This window comes from Podarcis liolepis, assembly GCF_965112155.1.
Source record: "Podarcis liolepis genome assembly, chromosome: 4".
NCBI classification, from domain to species: Eukaryota; Metazoa; Chordata; class Lepidosauria; order Squamata; family Lacertidae; genus Podarcis; species Podarcis liolepis.
The window spans coordinates 66,466,781-66,483,129 of NC_139558.1; the positions used below are offsets into that span (position 1 = coordinate 66,466,781).

The 16,349-nt window shown below is 40.3% G+C and overlaps 1 protein-coding gene and 1 long non-coding RNA gene across 3 annotated transcripts in view; one reads left to right on the forward strand and one right to left on the reverse strand.

Moving 5' to 3' along the window:
- The window catches only part of LOC310704802, a 42,452-nt gene that overhangs the window by 2,775 nt on the left and 23,328 nt on the right, over positions 1-16,349 (reverse strand). Inside the window, exons 2-3 of one of the 2 annotated variants that reach the window (XR_014525020.1) lie at positions 3,293-3,400; positions 1,032-1,121 (exon numbers count right to left, since the gene is read on the reverse strand). This is a non-coding gene — a long non-coding RNA (uncharacterized lncRNA). The remainder of the gene's footprint in view (positions 1-1,031; positions 1,122-3,292; positions 3,401-16,349) is intronic. The other variant, XR_014525021.1, reaches the window with a different exon arrangement.
- Positions 32-16,349, forward strand: part of RCSD1 (RCSD domain containing 1) — a 28,357-nt gene continuing 12,039 nt past the window's right edge. Inside the window, exon 1 of the mRNA XM_083498709.1 lies at positions 32-515. Within this exon, the coding sequence (XP_083354835.1) occupies positions 465-515 (51 nt within the window). The 5' untranslated portion in view covers positions 32-464. The remainder of the gene's footprint in view (positions 516-16,349) is intronic.

The following is a 16,349-nucleotide window of genomic DNA, read 5'->3' on the forward strand; positions in this document are numbered from 1 at the left end:
GAGCCTCCACTTTTGCTGGCCCACGTAGGGGCAGAATAAAATGATGAGATGCCAGGACAAAAACCCTTCACCCTTCACCGGAAAAAGAAGCTGCAAGAAGAGGAAGGAGAAAATTGAGAAATAAGAGTGAGGATAAAGGAAATAAGCAGGGTGCCTAGGCTGCTTTGCTGTCTTTTTCTCTCTTGCGTTCTCTGAGAAAGCCAGTATCTGTTTAGATTCATGTCTAAATTTAAACCCTGATCGCTTTGCCTCCCCCCCTTCCCCCTCCCTTCCTCTCCCCCACCCAACCTCCCCGCCTTCCTGGTTCTCTAGTGCCGGCCACTTAGGACTCTGACAGTTTTTAAGCTGAGCTGGGGCTTGGATATTAAGCACTCCCAAGAAGTGTGTGTTCTTTTTTTCGGCCTGTGGCAAGGCTTTGTACAGGCAGACCAGACAGACAGAGGGAAGCTGCAAAGAGGAAGGGGATGGGGGAACCAGTACTTCCCAAGAACATCCCACACCTGCACAACAGAGAGGTAAAAATATTCAACCTTTCTCCCTGTCTCGGTCTTTGGTTATCTCTGTGTTGTTTTGGAACTTGACTCAAGTAAATGTGGTTCAAGTTAAACAGCTCCAATGACTGAGCTGCTGCTCTTCTTGTTTTTGTAGCTTTTGGATGAAATGCAATTTTCATGTCCCTTTCCTGACAGAATGTGGGTTGATTTGATTTCGCTTCAGGAATCTGTGTCCAAGAGTGTGTGGAAGTTCATTCACTTCTGAGCCTGTCACTAAGGAATTAAAACTTTGCCTACTTTTCTTTAAATTGAAACTGGCACGACGTTCTTTGAGACAGAATGCAGAAATCCAGTCTTAAACTTTACAATATATACATAATCTGCTGCTAAGGCATAAGCTTATTTCTCTGCTTGGAATGTCATAGTTGTATGTTCTCAGAACTTACATTGTTGCTTAGAGCTCAGTTTCTTATCACTCACTCATGGACTGAACGTTTTTTATTTGTAGCAGAATTTCTTATGCCCTGTATCACTCACCTCACACAAGTTGCAGAAATCCAACTGCTGAAGTTTTTCTTCCCATGGAAAATCTGTGGTGATTGAGTGCTTCATCTGTTGAAATTCTGTCTGACATAGAAATATTAAAGGCTCAGGTGCCTTGCCAGAAAAAACCTGGCAAGTGAATTTCTTTCAATAAGATTTTAGGTGAGTTGGATGGCTTTATTTTGTTTATGTATCTAGAAGTAGTAGGTTGATATCTGAGGGGGGCAAAGTTGGCCAAATAATATGGAATCAGGTCAAATAATGTGCAGGAAAATACGTAAGACCACAGAATCTCAAAAAAATATGGCTGGGGCTTAGATTGCTGCCAGAAAATGCAGTGGTTTTGCTCATATTTTTTATAAATATTCAAGATATAAAGAAGAACATGTTTGCTCTTCAAGGCTTAATAGTCTTCAATGCATATGAGAGATCCTCTTCTCCATTGCTTCTTGCTTTCCACCATATTAGCTTAGCTTCGTCATTCTGATAACTTCAGCCAAATCTCAGGCTGCCCTGTTGATCTATTGCATAATAAATACACCTATGTTGCACAATGTCTGCATATCTAGCCTCAATGCTGCACTTTCCTTGCAAGGCTAACTCATTTTCCCTGCAGTCAAATTGCAGCATTTTGTATCTGACTCTCACCAGAGCATTGATTGCTTTTATGACTGCTGCAGAATAAGGTTCTGTGTTTGTGATGCAATTAGCGATGAACAACCCATCCGTCTCCACAGCTACACCATTTTGTGATTTTATTTTATTAGTATTGAAAACTAATTTAAATCTCTACAACCTGTGTGCTTCCTCCCATCTCCACTACAACTCCAGGATGAAAGCATGCATCCTACTAGGCTTGTTTTATTTTTTGTTTGGTAAAGTGGCTGACAGCAAGCCTTTTCCAGCATGCTGCCATTTTGTGAGCCTTTTATTTAGTTTGTTTATTGGGCCTCTACAGATATCCTTTTTATTGTGTATTCATGATTATTTGTGCTCATGATAGCATCGGGGTGGTTATATGGAATTCTGTTTTCAGTGCTGTTTGGACCTGCAAAAGTTTTGGGGTGGACATATTGCTTCGTTTCCAATCTGTGCATATCCCATAATGGCCTGCTGAAATCCTGTAACTTTTTGTGCTACAAATATTCTGGTGTTTAAAGAGTTTGTCCTGCTTTTGTTGCACTAAACTACAGGAGAGCTCCTTCAGAGACAGCAGTAACGTAACATTGGGGAAGTATTGCAGAAGAACTAAGAAAAGTAAAAGGGTGTGTGGTCAGTCCTGTATAAATCCACCACTAATGTCTTATTATTGCATCAGTCACATGTTGCAGAATACACCTGCAAAAAAAACATTCTAGCGGAACCCTTAATTTTCTGGAGGCATTCGACCCTCTGCTGGGCTAGAGGGCAAATTGTTTTTAAAAGAGGAAAGGGTGAAAGCAACATGGCTAACCTGTCCTCTGCCATCTAGTGTGTACAGACTGGATGTTGTGCACTATCTTTGAAAAAGGACTTGCAAAAGGCTAAGGTAAAGGTGGTGGCACATTTTGATGTTATCACGTGGCACTGGTGTTTTTCCCCCCTGACCTACTCCAGCTCCTGACATAATGTAAAAATACATCTAATTCTTAAACTAGGATTCTCCATCAATATGATATAATGTTCTAAGGCAGTCTTATGGTTATCCAGATGTTGTTGGACTCCAATTCCAATGATTCCTTACTGTTTGTCATGCTGGTTGGGGCTGATGGAAGTTGGAGTCCAACATCATCAGGAGGGCCACCTGCTTCCCAGCCTGCCCTAAAGGGAAAGGTTGGGTGTTCCCAACTCAGCCAGCCTGCCAAACAAATCATGATTACTCACTCACTCTTCCATTGTCTCTCGAGACAGACGGATGCCAACAACAACAAAATTAAGACTGAGTGTAACCTATCAGGATGAGCTGTTGTTTGAGAGAGAACGGTTGCACATCAAATTGGTTAAAAGCTTCAGGTTTGGCCCTTTTAGACACGTCTTTGCCAATGCTTTCCTTCATCATATGAAAGTCTGCAAAGCCTCTCAAAAAGTAGTTCTCGTAGATTTGCTTCCCTGGAAGCAAACAGTTAATCAGTGTCATAAGCAATGAAATATTTTATAATGTCAAGTTTCTGAAGCCCTTTTTTGTAATTTAGAGGCTAGCAGTGGCAAATCGGATCACAAGATATTAATTGCTGTACTGTATAGAGAGAATCACATGCAAAAAGTACCGTAGCTACCAGCTTATATCCGGAACAAACAGTGGTCACATCTAGGCCATCAGAATAGGAGAAGCATTCAACAGTGGCTTTCGCTGAACTGGAGGCAGGCAGGAGGGGGGTGTTCCTCTGGGGGGGAAAGAAGTGTAAAGAACTGAAGGTAAGTAATCAATTAGTTTGAGGAAATTGACATATGACCTAGTTTTAGAACTTTAATCTAAAACTGCCACCTCATGGTTTAAAGTAATTATATTTTTCTTATTTTGCTTCTATTGTTTTTGGGTTTTCCCCTGGGAGAAATTAGTTCCATTCCTTTCAAATGTTTCCTGTAATTATATAAAGTGCTCCTGGCACCCTCTACCTTTGATCATCTTAGTTTGCCAGTAATATGAACACTTGGCTTCCAGAGCTGTGTCTTAATAATAAATTAAATTATAGCCGTTTGCAGAATTGAAACTATAGAAGAAATGTTACATAAAAATATCAGCCCAATAAATCAAGTATTTCTACACTTGTGTGGCTGAGAAAACAGAGAATTTGGCTTCTTGCACTTGCCCTTTGGCAAATGAGAAAATGAGAAGTCTCAAAGAAGTCTCAAAGAAGTCAATTTTCAGAGGAGTGTTAAGATTTACAAGCTCCTTTCTCTAGATTCCATTCCTCAATCTCATTGTTAAAAGGCCAGTATGTAGTCTAAAGTAAGGGACACAGATCTGTAGTATTGGGCTGTGTACTCATTACCATCTTAACACACAGCTAGCTCAGCCTTTCTCTCAGTTCAGAGCTGGTTTTGGGGAAATGCACAATGAGATACAAGATAGAGATGGCATGTGACGATGTGTATACACCATTTCCCAAAGCAGTGGTGACAGTGCATTGGATGCAGACTGGGAATGTGTACACAACCTTCTGGATACACACTATACCTTTAAAGCACATTTGAAGCACATTCTCCCCACATCCCAGCCCAAAGGGTTGCATTACAATCCCCAGCAACACCTAACAAAGTACAGTGCCCATTATTCTTGTGGGAAAGGGGCTTCCAATGTGCTTTAAAGGTATATTGTGCACACAACCTTACAGAGTTTTGTGGTGTGACCTTGAAATAAACTAAGTTGTGTAAGCAACATCTGACAAAACTGGTCAGAAAAGCTGTTGGCCTATATAACCTTGCCAGGTGCAATGGTAAAAATAGTTCGTCTTTGCAGAGCAGGCATAATGCATAGAAGCAACAGGAAACAGACACTTTCGCTTCTCCTTGTGCCAGGCACTTTAATTTAGCTTTCATTCAACTCCCAACTATTTTAAAGCTGGCTTGATTAGAGATGCTTACACACTCTACATTAACTGGGTTTCCCAGAATCAACATTTCTGAGCAAGCCAGAAAATATAAGTGTGCAGATGGAGTTGAAATGTTTTCCACTTATCAGCTTATGGAAGCAAGATAATTGATGTCCTTGTGCCTTAAATATATTATTTTTTAAAATAAATAAAAAATAGAATTTGCATATTAGGTCAGGCTGATGGTCTATCTGGTCCATCACCCATTCATTGCATCTGGGCCTGCTTGAATTATATATTACCCCACTTAACTTTATATGTGATGAGATCAGGATCAGATGTGGGGCCTGTATTTTCAGCTATCAGTCCATAAGGCCCATCACTTGCATGAGGAGTTATCACAAAAGCAGGATGGAGCAGCATATACATAGTCAACATCCCTATTCCTCCTGGTATCTGCCACTTTGAACCTTTCATCTTATCCTATAACCCTTCTGTATTTCTGCACTCGGTATCAGTTTTTCCATTTCACTATGTGCCTCACTTCCCTTATCTTTAGTGGAAGAAGAAAACAGAACAGGCCCAACACAGATCTATGGGAGCATACAATTGTTTACCTTTATCTCTTATGAAAAGCGGGCATTAATCCTTACATATTACTTTGCTAACTCTTAACAAACTGCTAGTCAGTGAAAGACCATTCCCTTCTTCCTGTGCCAGGCTATTTTTAAGAACACTTTGCCATGGGATTTGTAATTGTAATGCACCATACAAGATTTCTGAAGTGCTAGAAATACAGTATCTATTTGATCAGTATTAGCTACTGTCAGGGCTGCCTCAGGTCTCAGCTCACAAAAGACCAACGCCAAGTTCTTCTTATATACAAGGATGTTTATTGCAGTTCATAGTTAGTTCCACAACCGAGGCGTGCAGCCCCCACGTCTGTTAACCTTAGACCGTTGAAGTCCCCTCTGAATCAGTCCCTCTCCTGCACCAATTTAAGAGGCTTACGCTGCTCCACCTCTTTCTCTCCTTCCTTTTCCGCAGGGTCTTTCTGCCCGCTGGGGTTCCGCCCCTCCTGGATTCCCCTGACGCGGAATCCCCAGACTGCTCTTCCCCCCTCCTGCGGGCTTTGGGACCTGGCTCCTCCTCCGGGCTCCCTGTTCTTCCGCGCGCCTCCTCATTTGAACTTGGCGCGTGCGCCCAACCTCTAACCTTCCTTTTGACAGTTATGCTACTCCCCTCACTGCCCTCCTCCCCTTCCGGGAGAATGGCTTCCTCTGACCCCTCCTCCTCCTCTGCTGCCGGAGCTGTTTCCCCTGACACACTGGAACCTCCCCCCCCTTCGCTGCGCTCTGTTGGGGAAGCTGGCCCTGATTCCCAGCTGCCGCTTTGGGGTCCCCTGCTGGCCCCCCGCTCCTGACACTTTCCCCCTGGGGCTCCCCTTGCCCTGACCACAGGCGCCCCCTTCTGGGAATCTTCTGATTCGCTGGAGAGACTCATGGAATCCCTTGCGTCATTGCCATCCTCTTCCTCGCTGTCTTGGGATTCCTCTCCATCGCTCTCCATTTCCTGCCTTCCCTGTGCCTCTGTCCCTGTACCCCTGACAGCTACATATTAGATTAGTTCCTTCAAACAATTCTGGTGGAATAGCCTGGCATATTTTGTTTTTTACAAAAGCGTTATACATTCTTCCTAATGCAGTGTGGCCATTTATTCTATTCTTCACTACAGTCCATATAGAGAGGGAAAGTTCATGGATTGTTATTTTTTTTTTGAGAATATCTGAAATTTTAAAAGGACTATCATCATCCCAGTATACTGGTATAGGCACATTTCAGTGATATTCCATAATTAAGAATCATTTTCCATAGTGACTCGATTCAGACAACCCTCGAAACCATGGTTTGGAGGGTGGTGGGTGAGCAGCTTCTTTGTGGCAAATTAGAACCATAGGAGTTTATCTAATCTATTCCCGTTACACACACACGAATGGGAAATAGAAGAAAAAGGCATGTGAGCCCAAGGTTCACTGTACTTTGATCACATTATGACAAACTATAGTTTGTTTTTACATCTGAATGCAAATATTATGCTTGTAAGGATATACCAAAAAACTATAAACTGTAAAAGTGGCAAATTGTTTTTTTGAAAATACATGCATCATAATCTACTGTTCAGAGATCTAAGACTGGCTGTGACTCTCTGCTGAGTGTGCCACACATGCACTGGCTGCCCTGGGTTTGTTGATGTATTGTGTGTGAAAACAGCCTTAATAGTACTAAGGTCTTTTGCATGCAAGCCATCCAATGCTGGCCAATGTGTCATTTAACTGTTTTCTCTAAACCTTTTCCTACAGGCATATCATGTTGTATCTTCCTCAGATTTATTGCTTTAAAAGAATAGCTCAAGTATTAATACTTTCTGTAAGGAAAAGTCATTCAAACTACACCACCACCTGTCTCACCTACTTTTGTTGTACCACAGCTAATCTCAATGCAAAAATGCATTTCCCAGCTGCTATGGCCTTTTCAATTTGTGATCAACAGGGGTCTGATAATATTGATCATTTGAAGGGTTTTCATCCTGCTCTTTGGTTGAAAAGGGCTCCCACAGCAGCTTACAATGATCCGTACCAAGAGAATGCTTGTCCTCACAACACAAAAGGAAAATAGGTTGGGGGAAGGAGGAGGGAAAAAACTGATTCAGATACTAGTTTTTTGTTTCCAAGTTCCAGCTAGGATGGAAATGTTTCAAGGAGAGGAAGAGACAGCTGCTGGTGGTCTCTCAGCTGAGGTGATGGAATAGTCCTGCTTCCTCTTAGCAGCCTGGTGGAATGGGGAGGGGTCATAGTTGAGCGGGAGAGCACATGCTTCACATGTACAACATCATAGAATCATAGAATTGTTGAGTTGAAAGGGACCCCAAGGGTCATCCAGTCCAGCCCCCAGGCCTGAGAATAAGTCCCAGATTCATTCTCAGGCATCTCCAGTTAAAATGGATAAGTTCTGAAGTGCAGGAGATCATCATAATAGTTCTTATATCTATGTCCTCAAGGAGAATTGAAAAATTAAGGCACAAGTGTTGATCCATTATTATAAACATACAAAGTGCATGTTTGGAAACGGCACTGTAAAGAGTCTGAGAATACAGTACTGTTTGCACTAAAGCTGTTACTTGAAAACCATTTGTATTGTTTGGGCGATTCCGCTTTCCCTTCCCTCATAAACTAGTCTCATGGGCTGAGGAAGGGGTGGAGGTAGTGGTGAGCAGCCAAAGGCTTGCATATTGAGATCATGGGAGAGAAGTTGCTTCAGAAGAAGGGAAGTAATGGTTTTTAACATATAACAGTGAAGAAATCTACCTTGCTGTTCGGGTTCTTCCCAGAATGAGAGACACATGACTTCACAGCTGAAGTACCAGAGATCAACAAAGAGTGGCATGGGGGAGGGGGGGTTGGTCTACACATCAAAGGAGTCCACTGGAAAATCATATGTTCATGTTATATGAGTTTTACACACTTATGACCATAATGTGTAGCCTTGTTTTCCATTTCCTAGTTCCTCGTCATGTGGAGCACTGCCAGCCAGTGTGTAGGCGAGGTCTTACTTATCCATATGATAGCTGAGAGTTTATAATTTTCTGGTTTAGAAGATAAAAGTTTTAAAACCTTCGTTCACCAAACAAAAGTGCAATGTTTACCAAAATGAACTTTGCATTTTTTGGAGACACAGAAAAAAAAAAGATTAAACTTTTGGAGATGGGGTTGTTGGGCTTCTAACTGGATTAGCCCACTCTTGTTTTTTGGGTTGTTTATTAGTACTCTCTTCACTCTCTCTGAGCTTTAAACATTCTGTAATAAGGACAGGCTTGTGAATACTTCAGAGAATAAAGACAAGCTGAGGCCCAATGTTTACAACAGCTGTTGCCAGCTGTGGAAGGAAGGAAGGAAGCCAGTGATGCTATTTGTCCTGTGGAGTAAAAACTGAGACAGTTCCAAGACTTGGCTATTTCTAACTTTGTATATTTGCACACACCCTCTTAGGAGGACCACTGCTTGCTATTGTGTTCTCTTCAGGGAGGGTCGCCACTTATTCCAGGACAAAATGGTCACTTCGCAGTACAGCTGCTGTCCCTTAAAATAATCCACTTTGCTCAGAAGTAAGTGCTACTGAGTGCAATGGGTATGTATAGAATTGGAGTGGCTTCCTGTGTGATCTTAGATCTTTGCATATTTCACCTTATGACACAATTTTAATAACAAATCCTTACGTTCCGTTTTTCATAAGCTACTATAAACCAAGTGAAGAGTCTTTAGCAGCCTGAGGGCTACATTCCCTCATGGGCAACTTTATACGAGGTATATATCTTTGGCCAGAGGCAAAAATGGGTAGAGCAGCAGATGCCTTTATATTCAAGCCATGCAAAACTCAAGAGGTTTCTACACACACACACACACACACACACACACACACACACACCCATCCATCCATCCATCCATCCAGGGGATGCATTATTCAAGGACACATTCCAACCCAGCAAAAGCACTCAAGGAGGTAGAGCAGGGCCAGTGAGGGGCAAGAATCCTGAGGGCCAGATAGGCCTAAAAGGCCATTTTTTTTGCCCCTGCACCTGAGGTTCCCCACTCGTATTATTAATCACGGGTAATGTCCAGTGTTAGTCATACTTGGAGAAGGGTAACTGAAACCAGTGGGCATACTTTGAGTGTTTCTTATCCGGAGATCAGAATGCTTTCCCTCACAGCTGTGTTAGTACTTTCATTAGTAAGCTTAATTGCCCTAGAGATTATTCTGAAGGGTAGTATAGAACCCTTTTAAATAAATAATAAATAAATAAAGGATGATACCTTTCCTTCCAGGTTATTGTGGCAAAGTGAATTAAATGCCCTGCTTCTATTGCCCCCTTTGATTCCATTTTCCATTATTTGGAGTCACATTTTTCTGGCCTGATTTATTCACAACATTTTACACCTTTTCTCTGTACACAGTTTGCTGATCATGTATAGTTTGGGGTATAGAGAACTTCTTGTTTAGATTAGAATGTTATTGTTATGAAAGGACATTGTGGTTATATGCCGTTAGTTACATAAGAAACCTACAATTTACAAAATACACTGTGCCTCAGTCTAGAAAATCAAGCTGTACATGTGACAGAGAAACAAAACGTGTAATGTGCAATGTTATTTACATATATGCTGCCTTGCTGCCACTCAAAAATAACTACGTGCTAGCTACTACAGCTTTTAAATAATAAAAAGCTATCCATTCAAAATAACAATTTAGTTCATATGCTGGGGAGGGGACTTGTCTCAATGGTTCAAAGAGGTTCTTGGGGCCATGTTTCTCAAAATGTTACTTTGGGTACATTCACACTGGAGTTGAATGTGGATCTGAAGCCACTTGTCTCTTGCTTTTTTTGCACAGTGTCCACACGATATCGGCCACAGCCTGCCTGCCCCCACTGCTGCTTTCATATTTTCCCAATCTGCGGATAATCCAGTAAGACGGGAAAATTCAATATAAAAGTTATGTTACCTAACAGTGGATGCACTGACGCGCATTGTGTATATGGTTTTTCTTGTTTCACTGGGTATCACCTTTTGTCACACCACCTACTTCCATTTTGTTTCCATCAGCCCAAAGGAAAGGCTGCAACCTGCCTCTTTTTACCAGGTTCTTGCTGAAGGCACATTCCCAGTATTTTTTATTTTTAAAGCAGCTATTTTACACAAAACTGTTTTTGTGAATAACTTGCACTTAAGCTTAAAATTGCCTGCAGGAGGTGGGAGAGAGGGGTTATTGTTTTGTTGGTTTTCTTTTAATTATTTACTTGTGTTTTTATCTTTTATTTTGTTCTGTAAACTGTCCTGAGATCTTGTGATGAAGGGCAGTATATAATTTTAATAAATGATAATAATAATAATAAATGATAATAAATAAAGGCAAAGAGGAGGAAAGGAAGCAGCAGCATTTCATGCGAGCAACACCAAATCCTTGCCTGGGTTGGATTTTTTTTTTTAACTGCTCTTTTGTATAAATCTGGTATATAAAAAAAACATGTATTTTTTTAAAAAAAAATAAAACACACACACACGTAAACAAATACCTGCATGCATGTCCACAACAGACCTCAGGTTTCCCTCCTTGGAGTGACAAATACATTAAAAAATTATTTTACTATTTAATATTTATTAACAAAATAGTTTTAAAAGGAGTGAAAAAAAATGTGAGGGCTGAAGTGACTGATACAGAAGTATTAAAAATGAAGATGATTAGTGGTTGCACATTTCACAGGTGACCCCCCCCCCAACATCTGATACTCGCAATGGTGTGTTTGCACTACACCAACCTCACTCCCACTACACCCCTATCACAGTACATAGCAGGAACTCGGGCAACCAGAGGTCCTGTGAAACCGTAGGTCAGGTGAATGTCGTGCCCCACTGTCCACTACTGCTCACTTCACTGTGGTGAACTGAAGCCTTTTATATTGACAAAACAAGAGGGCATACACAGGATATCTCAATAGTTAATGCATAGCTGGTACTGAGCATGCACTCTTGATTTAAAGCAGATAATCAACCCAAGGATAATTTAATCCAGCATTCTTTACTTTGAATCCTAGCAACCAGCAGGCACTAGGTGGTCCACCAGGAATTGGCCAGAGATCCTCTGGTGAACCACAGCCTACCTTCAGTTCGCCTTGTTATATGATACAAGATAAAAGGGATTCCTAAGGGAAGAACAGTGATACAAGTAGGGAAGCATTTTGTTCTGGCAGGAGACATAAACGTTTGAGAATCTGCTGGGAACAGGTGCAGTGAAATCCTATACATGTCTACTCAGAGCTAACCTCCATTAAATGCAATGGGACTTACTCCCCAGTAAGTGTGCATGGAATTGCAACCTTAATTTTAGTATCCAGAAAGATCCTAAACCAAGCTAATCAGGAATTGAGCCTTAGTGATTTCAACTTGATTTACTTCAAAGTATGTTTGTTTAAAATTTCAGTCTTAATGCAAATTTGGACTTCATGAATTATTGTAAACGTGGCCATTTCTTTCTATTTCCCCTCAGGTATGCAATATCTCCTCCTCTTTGTAAAATGGAACAAGTCATGCACATTTACCTCAGAAAGTTGCTATGTACACATAAAGTATTATTATTAAAAACATTTCTAGTCCATCTTTCTGTCTCAAAATGAGGCACCCAAGTTACTCACAAAAATACAAAATAAAAGTATAAAGGGATTTATGTTTCCATGTTGGGTTAACGCATATGAATTTTGCCAACTTCACTAATCTGCACAGACAATATTTAAAGAGAAGGGCCCGCTTGCTCTTTGCATACCACAGAAAGAAGAAAAGCATAACAACTTACTGTAAATCCAGACTCAAAAAACTAAACATCAGCTAAAAACTCCTACTGGGTAACTGTGCATAACTGTGCTATATAAGGCTCTTCCTGGCTCTTGTGTGTTTCAGTGGTATTAGTCTGCACGGCATAACGCTTTCCCTCAGACAAGTTTTAGCAATTCTGAATACTGTACAGCATTACATTTTCTACACAGCTGAGTGTTTCTAGAGGCCCCAAAGCAAATTACCCCTTCTAAGCTAACCCAAGTTTAGCCTTCACTGAAATTTACCCTCATGAGAAAAACTGTGAACAGAGAATGGGCATCTTTCTGTCCAGGTTCTATTTCTGAACTTGTAGCTGTCACAGGAACTCTTGACACAGTGTAATGCTATTCTACATTGCTCAGGCAAAGAAGTTATAGAACCAATGAGAAAAGGACGGAATTCTATGAAAACATTATTCTGAATAGAAATATTGTTCATTATTCAAACTGTAGAGACAGTTGCTTTTAAATAGGAAAGATAGCCAATATTTTTACCTTCATACTCTCCTGCTGTTCCTGAATGTTTCCTTTAACTCACCTGGGAAAGGCAGATCAGGTCAGCTATAGTCTCTGCTTTTCCTGCAACTTTATTAAAGTTTGCCTTTGACAACTTCGGGTATTAATTTCAGGCAAAACATCTCCATTAACACTGATATATCTACATTTGAATATTTTTATGCACTTGTTTAGTTCTATGATTATTTATTATCGTTCTTAACTACTGGCATTATTCTTGGTGGTCCTGGCAAAATAAGTTTTGTTCCTTGAAAGAACTTTAAAGAGTTGTAGGAAAATATTGAGAACCCGCATCTTAATTAGGGTAATAATATTTACGTCTTTCCCAGAACAGCCACCATCTTGAATTCTGTCCACCACTGTCAAATAATTAGCTATTCACTTTTACAATTATTAAATATGACACAAGTTAGAGAATTGTCAAGTAGGAAACTGTCATTACAATTAATACTAATATTTGCTAGGGGATGGACTGCTTTAAAAAATTCCACCCACCCCTCCTCCCCAGTGGTAAATTCTGAAATACAAGAGCACATCATGACAGACCCTATAGTCACAGTCCAACAAAAATCCCAAAATGTAGGCAACTGTGTTTATCTGTTATTATACACACCTACACCAAGGAACAGCAGTATATAACATACTACTGTAAGTTTATCAGGATCAGTGTGACTGCAATCCTGTGCAGTTTCCTGGGAACAAGCACCAATGAACTCAGTGGTGCTTACTTTTAACAGCAAGGGTTCAACTTGTAAAACACATGGAAGTTTTAACAAAAGAACTTCAGCCATCTGAAAAGCAACCTTTAATTTGTAGAAAGGGTTGCACTGGGAGCCTGAGTATATTAGCTTTGATTATTTGCAGCTACTTTTTTATTAAACACCAACAGAGGCTTAACTGCAGAGGATGCAAGAAAAATTGCACAATTTCCTCTTTACAAAGGAGTGCATCAGATTGCCAAATGTCATGACATACGGAGAGGGGGAAATAAAACTAAAGCCGGCTGTAGAAAAAGGATGTTCACTCAGAGATCAGTGTAGTTGGTAAGAATGGAGCGATTTGTTTACTCAACTCTTAATATGTGCTATTTCTTGTGCAGGGCCCCCTGCTTGCTCCTGTGTGCTCCCAATCAGAATAGTCATTGTGGAATTTCCTTCTAGGGGAATATCTACAGACCAACATGAGTCTACCCACTTCCTGAGTAACTTCTGCCTTGGCTGAGCCCATGGAGAGAGTTAACAATCTCAATAGAGGCTCTCTTGATTCACTCTCTTTTTGAGCAAGTATTCTTTCTGTCCAGTGCTTTTTTTCTGGGGGGACGACGCATACCTCTAAACATTTTGTGAATCTTTGTACTTTTGTCCATTTACTGTAGTTATTTTTCCTGATTTGAACTATAAAATGGTGATTTTCTCAAGTCAAAATGAGAGTACCCCTAAACAGTATTTTAGTGGGGGGGGGAATCACTGTTTCTGCCTACTTGTTTTCTGTTTTTTTCACCAACTTTCTTTACTGGCTTCTTCTTTAAGTTACTAGAACACTTGCCTCCGCTTAACAATTGAAGCAATATATTTGTGGTAAAAGAACACAAATTAAATGCTTGCCCTTTGAGACCATTTTCACATGTGACATGCAATTTAACCATTGTTTATGAGTCTCTCACTACATATATATTACAAATGACAGACCATAGTTAATATGTAAAGAGAAAGAGGCATTTGAAATACGAATGAGCTTTCTGACCAGTGTAAGTTTTTCTGTTTAAATTGCAATCCAACACTAACTAACTGCAGGTCCCAGGATTCCTTGTGGAAAGTCATCTGCTTGAAATGCATGGTGTGTAAATTGCCTCAGTTGAAACAAGTACCATATACTGTGTGTGTGTCTCAATATCATAGGGTCCCAGGAATCTTGAGCGTTGCTACTTCCTTTTTGCATCCATGATTGTTACTGGTGTTTACTTTTCAGTCCCCTCCCTGGTCTTTGTAATGTACTTGAACTGGCAGTGGCAGGATCTTACTCTGTTGGTTGTCTTTTTTGTTATTTGTTACCATAGATGATTATGTGTATCTTCTCTTTAAAATAATCCAGCAATGCTCAATAGATTCCTGGGACCCGAGCTGGCTAATGCTGCCCACAGACAATTAAAGGACCTGAAAGGAACCAAGTTGCTTCAAAAATGTCAGGTTTGGCCTGGCCTGTAGCTAACCGGATGTCTGTTAACTTTTCAGAATGTGCAATATACCATATATGACCATAAACTGTGGTCCTTCTTCAAGCTATCTGTAGTCTTGGCCCTTGTTCTTCCAATGTTTAAATACCTCTCAACTATTTTAAGAATTGTAAAGCATAAACAGCAGTATCAATCTTCTTGTTCCTTCACTGTTTGTAAATGAGACTGCTTATTCTAGAAGGAAGGAAAAGTTAAAGAGAAGAGAAAAACTTAAGTTTTGATAAAGCTAGCCTCAGGGTCATTCCACTATCTTGTGGGAACAAGGCCCACTTCCTCTGAGTGTCTTTCCCTGACACTCACAGATGCAGCTGGATGAATTTTTTTTCCATTGCAACTCTTTTTTTTCTTTTCGTTTTTTACTAAAAGGGATTATGATAATAAGCTATCCTTTGCAAATATTGTCACCGTTACTGTGTTTAAGATACTGGCTGTTGAGAGCTGTGTGACTCTGTTTTTCCAGCTCTTAATATCCGGCATAGTTTTGTAAATATAGTAGTTTCAGCCTGTTGTGTATGATACCTACATGGTACATATCAGATGTACAAAAGCACATATTTATTATTATTAAAGACACATTAGACTAAAATTAAAGAAACACAAATTTTAGGTAGGAGCCATATACAAATTAGAGTATTTTCTGTTTCTTACAATGTCCACAAGACTCTCATCTGTGAAAACAAAGTTGTGTAGTAGGTGTATTGTATGTGCTTAAACTGTATGCAGATGTGACCTGATAGTCTACCTTGGTATGAGGCTGCTGTAACTGTCCACAATATTAATAATTAAAACTCTAGTTTTTAAGCAGTTCGTTGTGGAGAAAATGTTCCGCTTCTTGATCTTTCTAGATACCCCTTCCTGTACCTCACCAATTCATTGGTATATTTTTAAAGATGGGGCAACCAGAGCTGCATACAGCATAGCACAAGTGTAGATTTATATACAGTGGTACCTCTGGTTACGTACTTGATTCGTTCCGGAGGTCCGTTCTTAACCTGAAGCACCACTTTAGCTTAATGGGGCCTCCTGCTGCCGCTGTGCCGCCACCGCACGATTTCTGTTCTCATCCTGAAGCAAAGTTCTTAACCCAAGGTATTATTTCTGGGTTAACGGAGTCTGTAACCTGAAGCGTATGTAACCTGAAGAGTATGTAACCCGAGGTACCACTGTAATGGTATTATTTTCATTTCTGAATATTCATTTTAGCATTGGTGCAACACATGGAGCTAACATTTTCAGTGATTCAGAATCATTTTTCTTGAGTGGTTATAGTCAATTTAGATGATTCTTCTCTCTTTTTTTGTACCGGGATATATCAGTCTGCACTCACTTACGTTTAATCTCATTTGCCATTTTGTTGGCAGTCATCCAATATGTAGAGATCTGTTGAGTTCTTCTCAGTCTGCTTGGGATGTAATCTTCCTGTGAATAATTTGGTGTCATTTGGAAACTTGACTACTTTGCTATTCATCCCAACTCCTGATCAAGCTTGCTATTTACTTATCCTGGTAGTGAAAACTGTCAGTTTATTCCCCCTCTCTGCTTCTTGCCTTCTTGCAAATTACTAGTTGATATAATATATATATATCTGCACACTTGTGGATATCCTCCAACAATTCTAGGTGGTTAGTGATG